The following is a 14,073-nucleotide window of genomic DNA, read 5'->3' as shown; positions in this document are numbered from 1 at the left end:
GGGAGGCAAGAATCTGGTTCTTGAGAGCCAAAATCTGGTTCATGGAGGCCAAAGCTGCAACGGCTGGCACCACTTCCTTACCGGGGAGAGATCTGCTAGCCCAGGATGTGCCTCCCCACTCTCTAGTGGGATTTCGGGAGTCCGCCATGGCAGCCTTCCTTTTCAGGGTGACGTTTGGGTTCCTTGTTAAGTGTATTCACTGTGTAACATGTACTGAGGGTCTGCAGTGCGCCAAGCCCTGCACCAGATGGTGGGAAGACGATGCTGAGCAAACCCAGACTCAGTCCCTGCCTGTACTGGGTACACTGTCTGATCAATTGGATGAATCCTGGGAAGAGTAACAGTTTTAATGGCCATCAGTTATTTATAGCTCAGGTTAAATGAGTTGTGCTGTGCACGATGTTTTTCAAGCATTCGGGGAAGGAAGCCCCATGTGGAAGCCCCAGGGTGCGTGCTGGTTCCGCTGTTGGCCTAGGCTGGGGGGCTGGGTCTTCCTGGATGGGAGTCCCCCTCATGTCACTGGCCATCCTGGCATGGGAGGGAAGCCTCTGGGGAAGCCAGGAGAAGCTGGAGCTGTGGAGAAAATTTGAAGGAGCGTGATCCCCTTTGTGTGGGGAAAGCAGGCTGTTTTTGTTTTATTTTTCTGGCTAGACCCTTATTCTTCTTTATTCAGTTTATGACAAGATGTATCCAGCCACCCCTGTGTTGCAGACCTAGGCTATTACTGAGGATTCAGGAGCGTGTATGCTTTGGAAGTACACACACAGCTTGGGCCTGTCTGCTTTTGATGTCTGTGACTGTAGATGCTGTGCTTGGGCGGGAGAAGCTGGTATTGCTCCTGGCTTGGACGCTGCTCTCAGTATTGATCTGCCCTGAAGGACGGCTCTGTGTGCCCTACCTTGCAGGGCTGGGTCATTCCTCCCAGGGCTTGGGTCAGGCCAATGACCTTCTGGCTTGAGAACCCATCCAGGGTGCTGGAGGTACAGAGAACTTTAGCTGGCATGCTGACCTCTGGGAAAAGCAAACTCAGAGATGCAGCCCTCGGTCAGAGTTGGTCCAGGCTGCTCGACCCGTTAGACGCACTTGGCTTTCGTCAGCCAGTCCTAAGAGGCTGATGGGAGGCTCATTTTAAAACTTGGGGGGGCTGTCCCCAGCACCCAGCAAGCTTTGAGTCACCTTCTTTTTATGCCAGCTGTTGTGTGTGCCGGGAATGAAAACTCATCTTAATATTAGCCCAAGCAAAACATAATTAGGAAGGTAAATCTGTTGCGAAAAGCTTCACTGATTGAACACCGAGCCAGAAGTCCCCACGCTGCTTTCTTTCTCTCTCGTGCCCTTTCCTAAGCTAGACTGGAATCTCGAAGTGCCTCCTCCTGTTCCTTCCGCATCATCCTGCTAGTGTTGGTTTCAGCAACTTGAGAGACTAGGCATTCAGCAGACGCCCACGTGACAGGAAGTAGACTGTAGTGTGGAAGTGTGTGTTCTAGTACGTCTCTGTCTTAGTTTGCACGAGTGGGAGTTGATGCTCTGGGGATTCCTAGTTGCTCAGAGTGGAATTGGCATGGAATAGACCCTGAATCCATGTCATGAATCCTTGGCATGTTTGCCCTGTGACCTTGGGATTCACCTCCCTAAGCTTCAGTTTTCCCTGTTGCCAAAAACAATGCCTATCTGAAAGCCATTGTGAGCATTAAGGGTGAGAAAGTGTCTTGCTCAGGTCTGGAATGTTCATTAGGGGTGGGTATTTATGTGTAAGATGCTGGCCATCCTCGTTGTCAAGAGAAAGGACATGAAGTCGTATGAAAGTGTGTCCACTGGGATGTGGTGACACAGGACGGCACTTCAGGCTGGAAGATGAAGAGGACTGTCATAGTCTGAAAGTCCTGGCCACCAGTAATTATCCGCTCAAAACACGTTCTTGAATGTCCACTCTGGCTGACTCTGGGGGTACAGTGGTGGGCAGTGAAGTCCAGAGACAGTGGCCCTGTGGGCTTTGGGGGAACCGGGTGAGGGAGAGCTTCTCTGACCAGGGAGGAGGAGTCAGCCAGGGGCAGGGCTGGGAGGTGGGGAAGAGTATCCCAGGTGGAGGGAACAGCATGCCTGGAAGCCCAGAGGAAGGAGAGCTGGCATTTCTGGGGAATGCAGGCGGGTTGTTTATATGGCCGGGTTAGGCAGAAAAGCTAAGAATGTGCACCAACTGGGTCAGGTTTCAGACCCAGGGCTCCTCACAGAGCACTTTGCCCTTACCAGGGAGACTACCTCCCAGACAGGCAGGGCAGTGCAGCCACCTCACCAGATGAGAGGGGGATCTCTCTCTCTTTGTTCTCACTTCCCTCCCTCTGAAGTTCAGAGCTTCCATCCAGTGTAAATGTTCTGGTTACTGAAGGAAAGAGGCTGGAGCACTAACATCCATTGCTTCCGAGCATGCCTGTTTAATGTCAGGCATTTTCTGACCGTGATCACCTTTGGAAAATGAAAGGCCAGGGAAAAATTAGAATTACAAATTGTCTCATTTTCCTGGTGTGTTTTCTTGAAGATCAGTTGTGTGGAAACAGACCAAATTATTTCTTTATCACATATAAAATACCTGAAAAGCCCAAGCAAGCCTCACTCTAGGTTGGTGAATTCCGCGGCGGAGAGGCCAGCCTATCTCTAACGTGCACTATTAATTATAGGGCACTTGTAAAAAAGAATTAAGACTGGAAATGCAGCTGGCAAGCTAACCCCTAATTCAGTAAATAATCCAGAGTCAAACCATTATTTTCCTGAAAACTTGAACATGTTCAAAGCACTTTCTTGATTAGCACCTAAATAATAAAGTAATTATGTAATTTGCAATTAATTTGTCACTTCAGGACATAATTTAATTTATTATCTTTCCTTTAAGCTTGATACCAGAGGTAACAGAAGCTGCGGCTGTGCTGACTGTGTTGCGGGGGGGCAGGCGTGGCGGTGGGGGGGCTCTTTTGCGGAGGCCAGCACACTTCTGGGCGGGGGAGAGGCCGGGAAGTCAGAGTTACAGGATCCCTTTGCAAAGATGTGGATGATGTTGGCCATTTTTGTTTTGGTGTATTAGACATTGGATGAGAATGGGCTGCCTTGAGGATGTCTGTTGTGTGTGATGGAGTGTGCTCCTTAATCCATTCCATACTCACTCTCCCAATGTCCTCGTGTGCCCACACTGAGCTAAGGGTGTGGAAGGTCATGGAAGACAATGGTCTTACCACACTCATGCTCTTAAGGAGTTTTATGTGTTTGCATTTGTGTTGGTCTGTAGGTATGTGTGACAGTGCGCCTTCATTTATTCATCGTTCATTCATTCATCGTTCATTCATTCATCGTTCGTTCATTCATTGACCCATTCCGCAGATGTTTGTTGAGTGTTCTATTACACACCAGGAACTATGCTAAAAGCTGGGCATACAGTTGGGTGTGTGGAAAAGACCTCTGCTCTTAAGGAGAGTTAGTGATAAATGCTTTAAAGACAATCAGACAGTCTAAGGGGTTAGATAATGCTAGAAGTGCCATCTCAGATTCGGACTGGCTGACCAGGCAAGGCAGGCATGGCATCTTAGCAAAGACTTGCGTGAACTAAAGGAGGAAGGTCTTCATATCGAGCTCCAAGCAGAGAGGACATCAAATGCAAGGGCCCTGAGGTTGGATGATCTTGGCACGCTCGAGAAAGACAAAGAAGGCAGTGTGCTCAGGGTACAGTGAAGGGCGAAATCTGGTCGATGAGGCTGGCAGAAGGGCAGAAGACGCTCTGACTGGTTCTCGGGGCAGGGCAGTCTGGAGAGGAGAGACCCTGTAGAAAACTTCTCATGATGCTCCAGAGGCTCCCGGGGAGATGTCAGTGATGACAGCACTGGCAAAATATGCAGCACGTTGCACGCTTACATTGTACAAGATCCTGTTTACACACTGCAGCTCATTCATTCCTCACAGCAGTTCTGGAGGGCGGGGGTTTAGGTAAAGCCCAGAGAGGCTGAGTCACTTGCCCAGGGCTGCACAACAGGTGCCAGGCTGGCACGGTGACTTTTGTGCTCAGCTTCGGATGCCTGGAGATGAGCTCAGAATGTGCTGTGGACCCACGGGACAGTGTGCGGAAGTGGGGCCCCTCCTTGTCATTTCAGAAGACTGAAGAGCTGATGGTCCAAGGCATCAAGATTGACCATATTTCCTCTGCAAGCAGCTTGGAGGACATGAGACCATGTCTCTTAAACACTGATTATTCAAGAGGGTGGAATTTTAGTTAAACCTCCAATCTAGGTGGTGGTGGAGGGGCACAACCTTGCATAGTTAGAGTAACAGTAAGCAGCAAGCAGCCTGGCTTTCGGGGTTGAAGGCAGAGAGCCTAGGTGGAGGCAGGTGGTGGGTGTCCCAGAAGCAAGGGCCTGGCCGGGCTGGGTTAAGGAAGTGCGGCTGTCGTGGATGACCATGAGGACAAAGAGGGAGGGATGATGGAACAACCTGTGGAGCTGCTGGCAGATGCAGGCTCTGTGGAAGCCAGGGGAGAGCTATCTTTTCCGCCCCCTCGTTTTGGTGCTGAGCTCAGTGCTTCCCTATAGGCGCTCAACAAACATGCATCTCTTGGGAACTTGCCAATTGCAATGGGTAAAATTTAGAATTTGGACACTGCCAGACTGCCTTTGAATTCCAGGTCTCCTCTCCCTGTGTAAGATTCATGGGCAGAATATTGTACCTGTCTCACCTACCTTCCTTCATCCTTAGGCCTCGAAGAGGGTCACGCAGGAGCCTGTGAGAACCATAAAGATCACACGGGCGTGGTGCCTGGTGCGGGTGGGTGGGTGGGCACGGCGCGGGGCAGCAGCCTGCAATTCCCACTCTGAGCCTTTGTGGTCTCTCTGCAGCTCCTCCCACCTTTACGGAAACACCCCCCCAGTACATCGAGGCCAAGGAGGGTGGCAGCGTTACCATGACCTGCACAGCTTTTGGGAACCCCAAGCCTATTGTCACCTGGCTCAAGGAGGGGACGCTCCTAGGTGCTAGTGGGAAATACCAGGTAAGTGTGGATCTTTGTTGGGACAACTGCACTGCCTTCCGCCTTCCTTGGCCCCTTCTTGCTCACCACGCTGTCTGCGTGTGACCAGTGACGCCGTGCAAAGGCACAGAGGAGGAGGAAACAGCAGGCAGGTTGGCTGGGGTCTGTGTGGCTGGAGGGAGATGACAAGTGAGGCACCTGCCTGCGTATCCCTGAGGTGCACGAAGCCGAGGCCACTTCTTCCTGAGGGTGGTGTTGGCTGGGCCCTGGAGTGGGTGCTGAGCTCCGTCTCTCCTTGGCCCCAGGTGAGTGATGGGAGCCTGACGGTGACATCGGTCAGCCGGGAGGACAGAGGTGCCTACACCTGTCGTGCGTACAGCATCCAAGGGGAGGCTATCCATACCACCCACCTGCTTGTCCAAGGTGACACTGATTTCTCTGACTTCTCTGTGCCCCGGGCCTTTTTTAGGGACTTCCAGCCCAGCAGAGCTGCCACGGGTGTCCCTGGGCCGTGGCTGGCACAGCTGGGGGCAGGTGGAAGTGGGCAGCCCAAGTATCATGTTCTTCATGGCGGGAGCTCCCATGGTGGCCCACTGTGGCTGTCACACCAATGGCATGAGGCCCCGTGCTGGGGGGTTCTGATTTCTGTATCTGTCCAGGTAGCGTTGGCATTTGGTAGAGCTGGGGTCCACACGATCAGCACCTAGCAGTGCCAGTCTGCCCTGCCTGGGGCCTCAGGGTGCCTAGAAGGGGGGGTGGCATCTGGGCAGCAGGGTCTCTTTTTTCTGAGCCCATCCACCTGCTCTGCCTCCCACCCACTGCCTGCTGGGGTTGCTGGTGAGGGTGGTGGTGGCGGCCGGGACTGTTGAGTGAGGCACACGCTCTTCCTGTCTTTTGATGTGGAGCGCAAGCAGCGGCAGTTTGGAGGAGGGCTGGCCTCTGTCAGGAGGGAGCCAGCCAGGTGGCAGCTGCAGCCTGTCTGGAAAGCTGTGCCAGGGACTGCTGCAGTTCTGCCCTCCCTTGGCTCTGCTCTCCCCTGCTCCTCTCCCTGTGCTGCCCTCTTAACCTCTGCCTGGTAAGAAGCACAGGCCTCTTACTTCTCTAGGGGCAACATTGGTCCTTGCTCTGAAGGAGTGGCCTTTCACCCTGCTGGGTGCCTCTTGCTCAGGGCTCTGCTGGACAGAAGTATGGGCAGGCAGGACTGTGTGTGTGTGTCTGTGTGTGTGTTGGGGTGTTAGGTGGCTGGTTTGGGGAGCCAGGACTTATAGAGGGGTTGGGCATGGGGGCAGGGTGCAGGTATGTGCCAAGGTGTCTACAGCTGGCTCAAGGGGATGGGCACACTGTGGCCACATCCAGCACTGTTTGCATCTCTGGGACCTGTAGGGAGAATGAGAACTGGAGCCCTGACAGCAGCTAGAAGAGTTTCCATGACAACCACCTGGGGTTGTGCTGCTGACTCTGGGGCCAGAGCTGCCCTGCTCTCCCCCCAGTGTTCAGAGCACCCTTCCTGAGACATCACAGAGATTCTTGGGAGGCCTTGTTCTCCCTGCCCCTCCAGGTGAGGTCATGTTTGTTTCCTGTGTCCCCAGGGCCACCCTTCATAGTGTCCCCTCCTGAGAACATCACTGTCAACATATCCCAGGATGCTCTGCTTACCTGCCGGGCGGAGGCGTATCCCGGCAACCTCACTTACACCTGGTACTGGCAGGATGAGAATGTCTACTTTCAGAAGTGAGCACCCTGCCCTGAGCTGTGATGGGGGGTTGGGGCGCAGCCAGGTGTGCAGGGGCAAGGCCTCTGTGCCGGGGCTGCTGTAGGCCACCTTGGGCTCTGGTACTTGGAGACGGGGTGGTCAGTCCATGGTCCACTTGTGAGGGCCGGTATCTGCACAGAGGGGCCCTGGGAGTGCGAGGGCCTGCGGGTCTCTGCTCAGGCACGGGGGTGAAGGATTCAAGGTGCCGCCTTGCTCTGGTGTTCCATGGAAGAGCCTCTTCCCTCACCTGCCAACGCCTCCCCTCCGTGTCTCTTTGCCGCCTCAACAGCGACCTGAAGCTGAGAGTGAGGATCCTGATCGATGGGACCCTGATCATCTTCCGGGTGAAGCCTGAGGACGCAGGGAAGTACACCTGCGTCCCTAGCAACAGTCTGGGGCGCTCCCCGTCGGCCTCAGCCTACCTGACTGTGCAGTGTGAGTAGGGACAAGGGAGCGCCTTGGTGGGTGGGGGTGCCAGCAGGTCCAGACCACGTTGGCCAGGCTGGAGGCTGGAGGGCAGCCTCGTTTTGGGGAGTGTGGGTAGAGGCGTGGCTGAGCCCGGAAGCCGGGCAGCCCAAGAAGAGGCCCATACCTGGGCTGGTCAGCTGAGGTGAAACTGGCCCTTGTTGGTCTCCTGTGGGCTGCGTGCTAGCTAACTCATGCCATCAGCCAGGTGTAGGTGGGATTCAGGGCCTGGCAGACCTGAACAACTGCGCTTGCACTGAGTGCTAGCCAGCACCTGTCAGCACCTGGAATGAGAGCCTCTCTAGTGCTTTTTTCTCAGGTATCTGAGGGAGTATAACTTGAACCTGTGTAGGGTTAGATTTCCAGGCTGTTCTCTGCCTTCATCCATCCCAGACAGTCTGAGGGGTGAGGGAGAGGGGGATGGAACTCTCTTCTGGGGTGACTTGATCCAATTCCACCAACATCTGGCTCCCTCTGGGCTTCCTCGCCTCCCTCCTCCGGGGAGGCCAGAGTTCCCACTGAACAAGATGCTCCTCCTGCCTGAACAATAGACAGTTTTGTGTGAGCACACAGTGCGGTCATTGCTTCCCACCCTCTGGCAAGCTGATCATTGTGAGAGAGAAGGATGCGTGATGAGGATTAATTTCTTCCTTTTGATTTGCTGACGGCCCTGTCACTCAGACAACAAAAGCCCCAGGTTGTTGCTGTAGGTGACAGGCTCTCCATCACTGAAGGAGCGTATAGGAGAACTGCTCACCCCAAGGTGTGCAGTGGCAGGGTGAGGAGTGTGACAGTCTGGAGACTTGGCTGCGGTCAGCATTTGAACTGGGACAAGCAGGAGAGCCACTGGGAACCCCAGGGGGTGGCTGCCTCTCCGACCCTCTTTGCAGAGCTGGGTGTTTGCACTGTCTGCCATTGAATGGGTGTGGAGGTGACGCCTGGCTGGGCCCGAGCCCCTTGGAGCTCCGAATCTCTTGTCCTTTTTGTTTTCTTCTCTATGCCACGATGTTGCTGCTTGGGGCAAAGGCATCATTTCCCCACTTCCGCTGTCAGCAAATTGCAAGGACTTTCAGCATGCTCTGTTATGAGTCCCACCTTTTTAAGAACTGTGAGGTCCAAGAAAAGCTTTGTGACCCAGGACATCAGGTCTGTCCCACCCAGACCTGCAGTAGGAAAAAGCAAGTCAAGAACCTTTTTGTAAGTGACTTACCATGTGCCCCAAGCTGTGCCGGGTGCAAAAGAGTGAAGGGGAGGAAAGACTCCTCTTGGAACAGCATCCTGGCTGGTGTCTGCCACCTGTGCAAGAAGGTGGCAGTGGCAGAGGGAGAGAGCCAACAGTGGGTAGTCTTCAGAAGGGTGGCGAACCTAGCCAGGAGTAAGCCCCACCCTTGGGGCTCTGGGCCGTGTTCTGCTGAGAGGCGGGTGTGGTTTCCCTGTCCCTCCAGCCGTCACCCACTCCCACTTGTCCTTTTTTACCTCCTTCCTGCCTTCAGAGAGAATCCAGGGGGTGAGATTTTCAGGTGGGTGAGACAAGGATCTTTATTTCTGTGAAAAAGCAGTGTTCAGAGTATTTCCCATTCACAAACCCTTTGAAAACCTTGGAGAAAAAAAAAAAAAACCCTCTACCATACAAAAGTAGGAAGCTATGTCTAAATATATAGCTCGGCCTGGTATTTATGTAATGCTGTTCTCTGAAGAGCTCCAAATGCTGAAAAGATCCTAGCTCATTCATCCTCACCGCCTCCCTGGAAGTTCTGGATCTTTCTTCCTGGTAGCCCTTAGGGGAATGGCAGAGAGCTGAAAGGTGATGACTCACCTGTCTGAGAGGATGTGCAGTGCTCACTGCTGTCCCCACTGCTGTCCCAGGACCTGTCATCTCTTCTGTGGCCATGGCTGACTCAGCATTCCAGCCGCACAGAGGGGAAACTGAGGCCTGGGAGGTGGGCCACCCAGCAGAACGGACAGGAGAAGACCCACCTGAGCTTATTTATGCCTCCGTCCACCTCCTGCCTAGGACGGCCACTCCCCAGTGGCCTAGGATGTGGAGAGGGAGGAGCTGGCTTGGTGATAAGGCCTTGGGAGGAGGAGCAGGTGGGGGAGGGTGTGGTCAGATGTTGACTCTGAGGTTGGGAGTGGGGGCGGGGGTGTTGTCCACTGGGGAAATGGCCAGGAGAGACCCTGCCAGCAGTGATGTTCAGAGTCGAGGCATTTGAGTTGTGCTTCAGACCAGGGCAGGCCAGCGCGTGCCTTCGAGGGCCTCTGAGCATTCGAAACAGAAGTGCTCAAGAATACTGCAAGCCTCGCACACAAAAGAAATCTGCAGCCTGCGCTGGGCCAGCTCATGCGGCCTCTGGGCTGTAAGCCCGGAAGGGCCCGGGCTAGTTTACCCTTCGCCCGTGAGGGGCCCAGTGCTCAGCACTGTGCTGACCGTCAGTGTTTACTGAGTGGGTGGAGCGTGTGGAAGGCTGGACTTTGAGGGTGCTGTGGTGGTCCGGCCCCCTGCCTGGGGTTCTCCCTTCGTGATGCCCCTTGCATCTCTCTTCTCTCCCACCCCACCCCACCCCTCTGCAGACCCAGCCCGTGTCCTCAACATGCCCCCCGTAATCTACGTGCCGGTGGGGATCCATGGCTACATCCGCTGCCCTGTGGATGCAGAGCCGCCGGCCACCGTGGTCAAGTGGAACAAGGATGGCCGCCCCCTGCAGGTCGAGAAGGTGCTAGAGAGACGCATGTGGGGCCCCAGTGAGGCATACCCTCCAGACACTGAGGTGCTGCCTCTGGGGGTTTGGCTCCGTGGTGGGAACCTTCCTCTCCCCACCAAAAATTCTGCGAAGGCACAGAGCTGCTTCCCACGGGGCCTGCAGTCTGGCAGGGCACTGGGACACTCCACCCCCAGGGCAGCTGGTGGGCCCAGCCAGCCCAGCCCTGGCCCCACTGGGGGGGACCAGGTGGGCACCCCTGACCCTGGCTCCCCACTCTGCTGCCTGTTCTGGCAGAACCTAGGTTGGACCTTGATGGAGGACGGCTCCATCAGAATTGAGGAGGCCACAGAAGAGGCTCTTGGCACGTACACCTGTGTGCCTTACAATACCTTGGGGACCATGGGCCAGTCTGCTCCCGCGCGGCTAGTCCTGAAGGTGAGGCTCAGGACTGCCAGTGGCCTCTGAGCGGATGGGTGCCCAAAATGCCCACCCTCACGGCCTTGCGATGCTCTCCCTAGGATCCCCCGTATTTTACGGTGCTACCGGGCTGGGAGTACAGGCAGGAGGCCGGCCGGGAGCTACTCATCCCCTGTGCGGCCGCAGGGGACCCCTTCCCTGTCATCAAGTGGAGAAAGGTACCTCTGGGTTCTGGAGCTCCGGGAAACGTGGTGGAGGGGAAGGGCCCAGTAGCGGCCCTGTTCTGATGGTCCAGGTGCCGAGGAGGCAGGGTGATGTCCCGATGGGCTACCTGGAAGATGGACGAGGAGAGGTGTCGGCTGAGTGCTCAGGCACCGACCTCCACATCCCCTTCTCTGTCCCCTGAGGTGTTGGTGGCTTCTCTTCTCTCTTGCCCGACCCGGTTCCTCCTCTGTACCCTGTCCTGTCTCCTCTTTGCCCCCTTGTTTGGCCAAGGTAGGGAAGCCCAGCAGAAGCAAGCACAATGCCCTGCCCAGCGGAAGCCTCCAGTTCCGAGCCCTGAGTAAAGAGGACCATGGGGAGTGGGAATGCATTGCCACCAACGTGGTCACCAGCATCACTGCCAGTACCCACCTGACCGTCATCGGTATGGGGCCAAGGCAGGCGGGCGGGAGTCTGGGTCCCGGGGACTGTGGGTGGTTGTCCCCAGGCAGCCCACCTAGGACTCGGAGCCTCCCATGGGTGGTCCTAGCCTTCTGTGGACTCTGTGTAAGCGAGATGACACGGGGCCTCTCCTGGGGAGGTCTTTTCCTGATGGGGACAGGCAGAATGCACCCAGCAACCCCCTGACACAGAAGTGAGGCACTTGTGCAGCCAGTAACAGCTGCACAGAGCTCTGAGGCCAGGACCTAGTGGGGAGGCTGGAAGGACCGGCACGGGAGAAGCGGGAACAGGGAGGCACCGAGGCCCACTGGCTGGGCCTGGCCCCGGGGGAGGGGACTGCTGTTCCTAGTTCCTGGGTCACCACCAGGCATTCTACTGCCACTTACCTGCCTGAGGTGTGTATCCCAACACCTCTGTGCACCATTTTGCCTGCACTTCTTGGAGTAGACAGCTACAGTTGTAGCAACAGCCCACACTTTGGAGCCTTTGCTGCCAGTTTTAGGCTCCGTACCAAGAGGTGCCTCGTCATTTACAACTTGGGAGGCGATGGCCCCAGTGCACATTCATTGAAAGTGAGGCCTCTGGGATCGGTGTGCCTTGCCCAGCGCCACGTCTCTGAGGAGTGGTGGGCCAGGCCTCAAGCTCCAGTCGAAGCTGTTAGCTGCCATGCTGTGCCGCCCCTCGTGCCCATGGTTGGGTGGTGCGGCTGCCTCTGGAGGCTGGGACTTTGTAGGAGAGGGGCTTTGTGGCTTTGCCCGTGATCTTCAGGGAGAGTGTTCCTGTGCTCGGTGGTGAGCACAGGACTTTGTCCCAGGGTGGCTGAGGGGTCCAGTTTCCCTTTGGCCCACGTTCCTGGGGCTCATGCTCTCTCCTGTGGGATGGACTAGACTGCATGGTGGGCTGGGTGTCCTGTCGTCCTGCCCAGGAGGCCAGGGTGCCAGCTCCCCAGAGCACTGCCCGTGCTCAGTCACTCCACATGCGATACCGCCTTTTGCTATTGATGCAGCAAGGTGATGGGTGCCCAGCTCAGTGGGCTTGGTTCTGTGCTGTTGAGAGACTGCAGTGGGCTCAGTTCTCCACTTGGTCTCCAGGCACCAGCCCCCATGCCCCAGGCAGTGTCCGGGTCCAGGTCTCCATGACAACTGCCAACGTGTCCTGGGAGCCAGGCTATGATGGAGGATTCGAGCAGACATTCTCAGTTTGGTACGGACCTCTGTGAGTCAGCCCCGCATGCTTTGCTCTCTGCTTCTCCCTCCCCATCCCCACTCCAGTCCCTCCCTGGGGTGGGTGGAGGTCATGAGAAGGCTATGGTCCTTCACCAGACCGCTAGGCGAAGAGGTGTGTTGACACAGTGACCACAGTCCTGTGCGGGATGGGTGTGTCTATGGGACTCTGGGTGTCCCTGTATTCCAGGCCTAGAAGGTTTGGGGAGCCAATTTGGGCTGTGGCCCGAGGTGTCCACTGCCCTCTGCTGCTTTCTCTCAGCTTATCTCCCTGCCTCCTCTGCATCCGTGGTTCATTCTCCCTCTCCTCTGGAGTCTGGAAGAGGCTCCTCCTTTTCAAGGGCATGTGAAGCAGCCCAGCCAGAAGTGTAGAAGCTGATTTTCATTCTGCACCTCCCCAGTGGTTCCACAGAACAGTGTGAAGGGCCGCTCCCCTTCCCGGCCGGGGCTTCAGCACCCATACTTTCTCTCTAGGACTGTTCCTGTTGTGTTTATATCTCTGTTATTGCGTTAGCCCGATGCAGTGATGTGCTGTCTTTGCCCAAACCTTGGGGTAGATAGAGATCTCAAAGCTGCACGAATCAGGCTGAGGAGCTGAGGTACACAAAAGAGGGAGAGAGAAGCCACAGCTGAACCCCTTCTCATCGCCTTCGGGGTTCCTTGTCCCCACACTGCTATCCTGAGCCAAGGACCAGCCACCCAGGTCACGAGGTCATCTCTGGGCAGGGAGGAGGAGCCCCCACACTTCTTCCTTGAGAAGGAGGAGATCGGGCGTCTGGGTGGGTGTTCCTGCCAGGCTGCGCCAGGGCCTGGGGGAGGAAGCCTCATACTCCAGAGGAAACTGCCTGCAGATTCAGGGAGAGCCCTCGAAGCACTTCTCAACAGCAAGGGAAGCCCAGAGGGAGCCTGCTGTCTTTCCCTCCGTGGTGAAGTGGCGCATGTTTCCAAGACTTTGACTATCTGAGGCATGTTGGCTTCTGGAGAGGCAGACGAGGCCTGGGTGGTGAGCGTGGGGGCTGCAGCCAGAGCACCCTCCCACTCTAGTCCTGCGCAGGCCACGTGGGGGCGAGTCGGGTGCTCCCGACCCTGCTGGGTGGCCACTGCAGTGTCATGGCACTGCTGGGCAGCTCCCTGGCCAGGGCTGCGTTTGGCATGGCCGGGGTACCTGTGGGGGTGCCTGTTGGAAGGTCTGGGCATAGATAGGGCTCCCCTCGCTGCTTGTGGCTTGCTCCATGCTGCTGCTCACCTGTGTTGCTTTTCACACTTTGCTCACTTGCTTTTTTGCCTGGGTGGGAAAGGGTGGGTGAAAAGGTGGGGAGATTTTCACCCACCCTTCCCTCGTCCTTTCTGATTGCCTCTAACTCTCTGTGCACTTACTGACTGAGATATTGGGAGCTAGCTTTTTTTTTTTTTCCTTTCGCTGTGCTTTCTGCTGCCTCAACTTCAACTCCTGGGCTTACATGGTATTGAGTCCTTAAACATTGGGCATCCCCTAAACTGTAGCTCAGAACTGAGAGAGGGCTGCGCAGCATCTCAGTCCATGGGACGATGGCTCCTCCCAGTGGTAGTGCTGGGCACTGCACCTGTAGACTGCTGGCTTCATGGCAGATGGCACTAGGTGGGCTGTGGAGAAAGAATATCAGTGCCCTCCACAAAGCGTGTGAGCTCCCGCTTCGTTGTGATTTCTAACCTGTGAGGCCTTAGGAATCCTGGTCCCCACTGTGGGGAGACCCCAGGTTATCCTTGTCATACACCTGGGACCTCCTCACCTGACCTGGCCTGAGGCAAAACTGGCTGGCCTGAGGGAGCCCTATCGGCCACTCCAGGCCCCACTTTTGGCTGCCCCTG

The 14,073-nt window shown here is 56.0% G+C and overlaps 1 protein-coding gene across 5 annotated transcripts in view; it reads left to right on the top strand.

The window, feature by feature from the left end:
- Nucleotides 1-14,073, top strand: part of IGSF9B (immunoglobulin superfamily member 9B) — a 55,819-nt gene that overhangs the window by 12,910 nt on the left and 28,836 nt on the right. For 4 of the 5 annotated variants that reach the window (XM_053928485.2, XM_053928483.2, XM_053928487.2 and 1 more), the window contains exons 4-12: nt 4,872-5,023; nt 5,308-5,425; nt 6,592-6,733; nt 7,045-7,190; nt 9,792-9,934; nt 10,217-10,357; nt 10,441-10,557; nt 10,835-10,985; nt 12,094-12,217. In XM_053928485.2, the coding sequence (XP_053784460.1) occupies nt 4,872-5,023; nt 5,308-5,425; nt 6,592-6,733; nt 7,045-7,190; nt 9,792-9,934; nt 10,217-10,357; nt 10,441-10,557; nt 10,835-10,985; nt 12,094-12,217 (1,234 nt within the window). The remainder of the gene's footprint in view (nt 1-4,871; nt 5,024-5,307; nt 5,426-6,591; nt 6,734-7,044; nt 7,191-9,791; nt 9,935-10,216; nt 10,358-10,440; nt 10,558-10,834; nt 10,986-12,093; nt 12,218-14,073) is intronic. The other variant, XM_053928484.2, reaches the window with a different exon arrangement.

Source organism: Desmodus rotundus, chromosome 7 (assembly GCF_022682495.2).
Source record: "Desmodus rotundus isolate HL8 chromosome 7, HLdesRot8A.1, whole genome shotgun sequence".
NCBI classification, from domain to species: Eukaryota; Metazoa; Chordata; class Mammalia; order Chiroptera; family Phyllostomidae; genus Desmodus; species Desmodus rotundus.
Note: the sequence above shows the minus strand (reverse complement) of the source record. Positions and strands in the feature narration are given on the sequence as shown.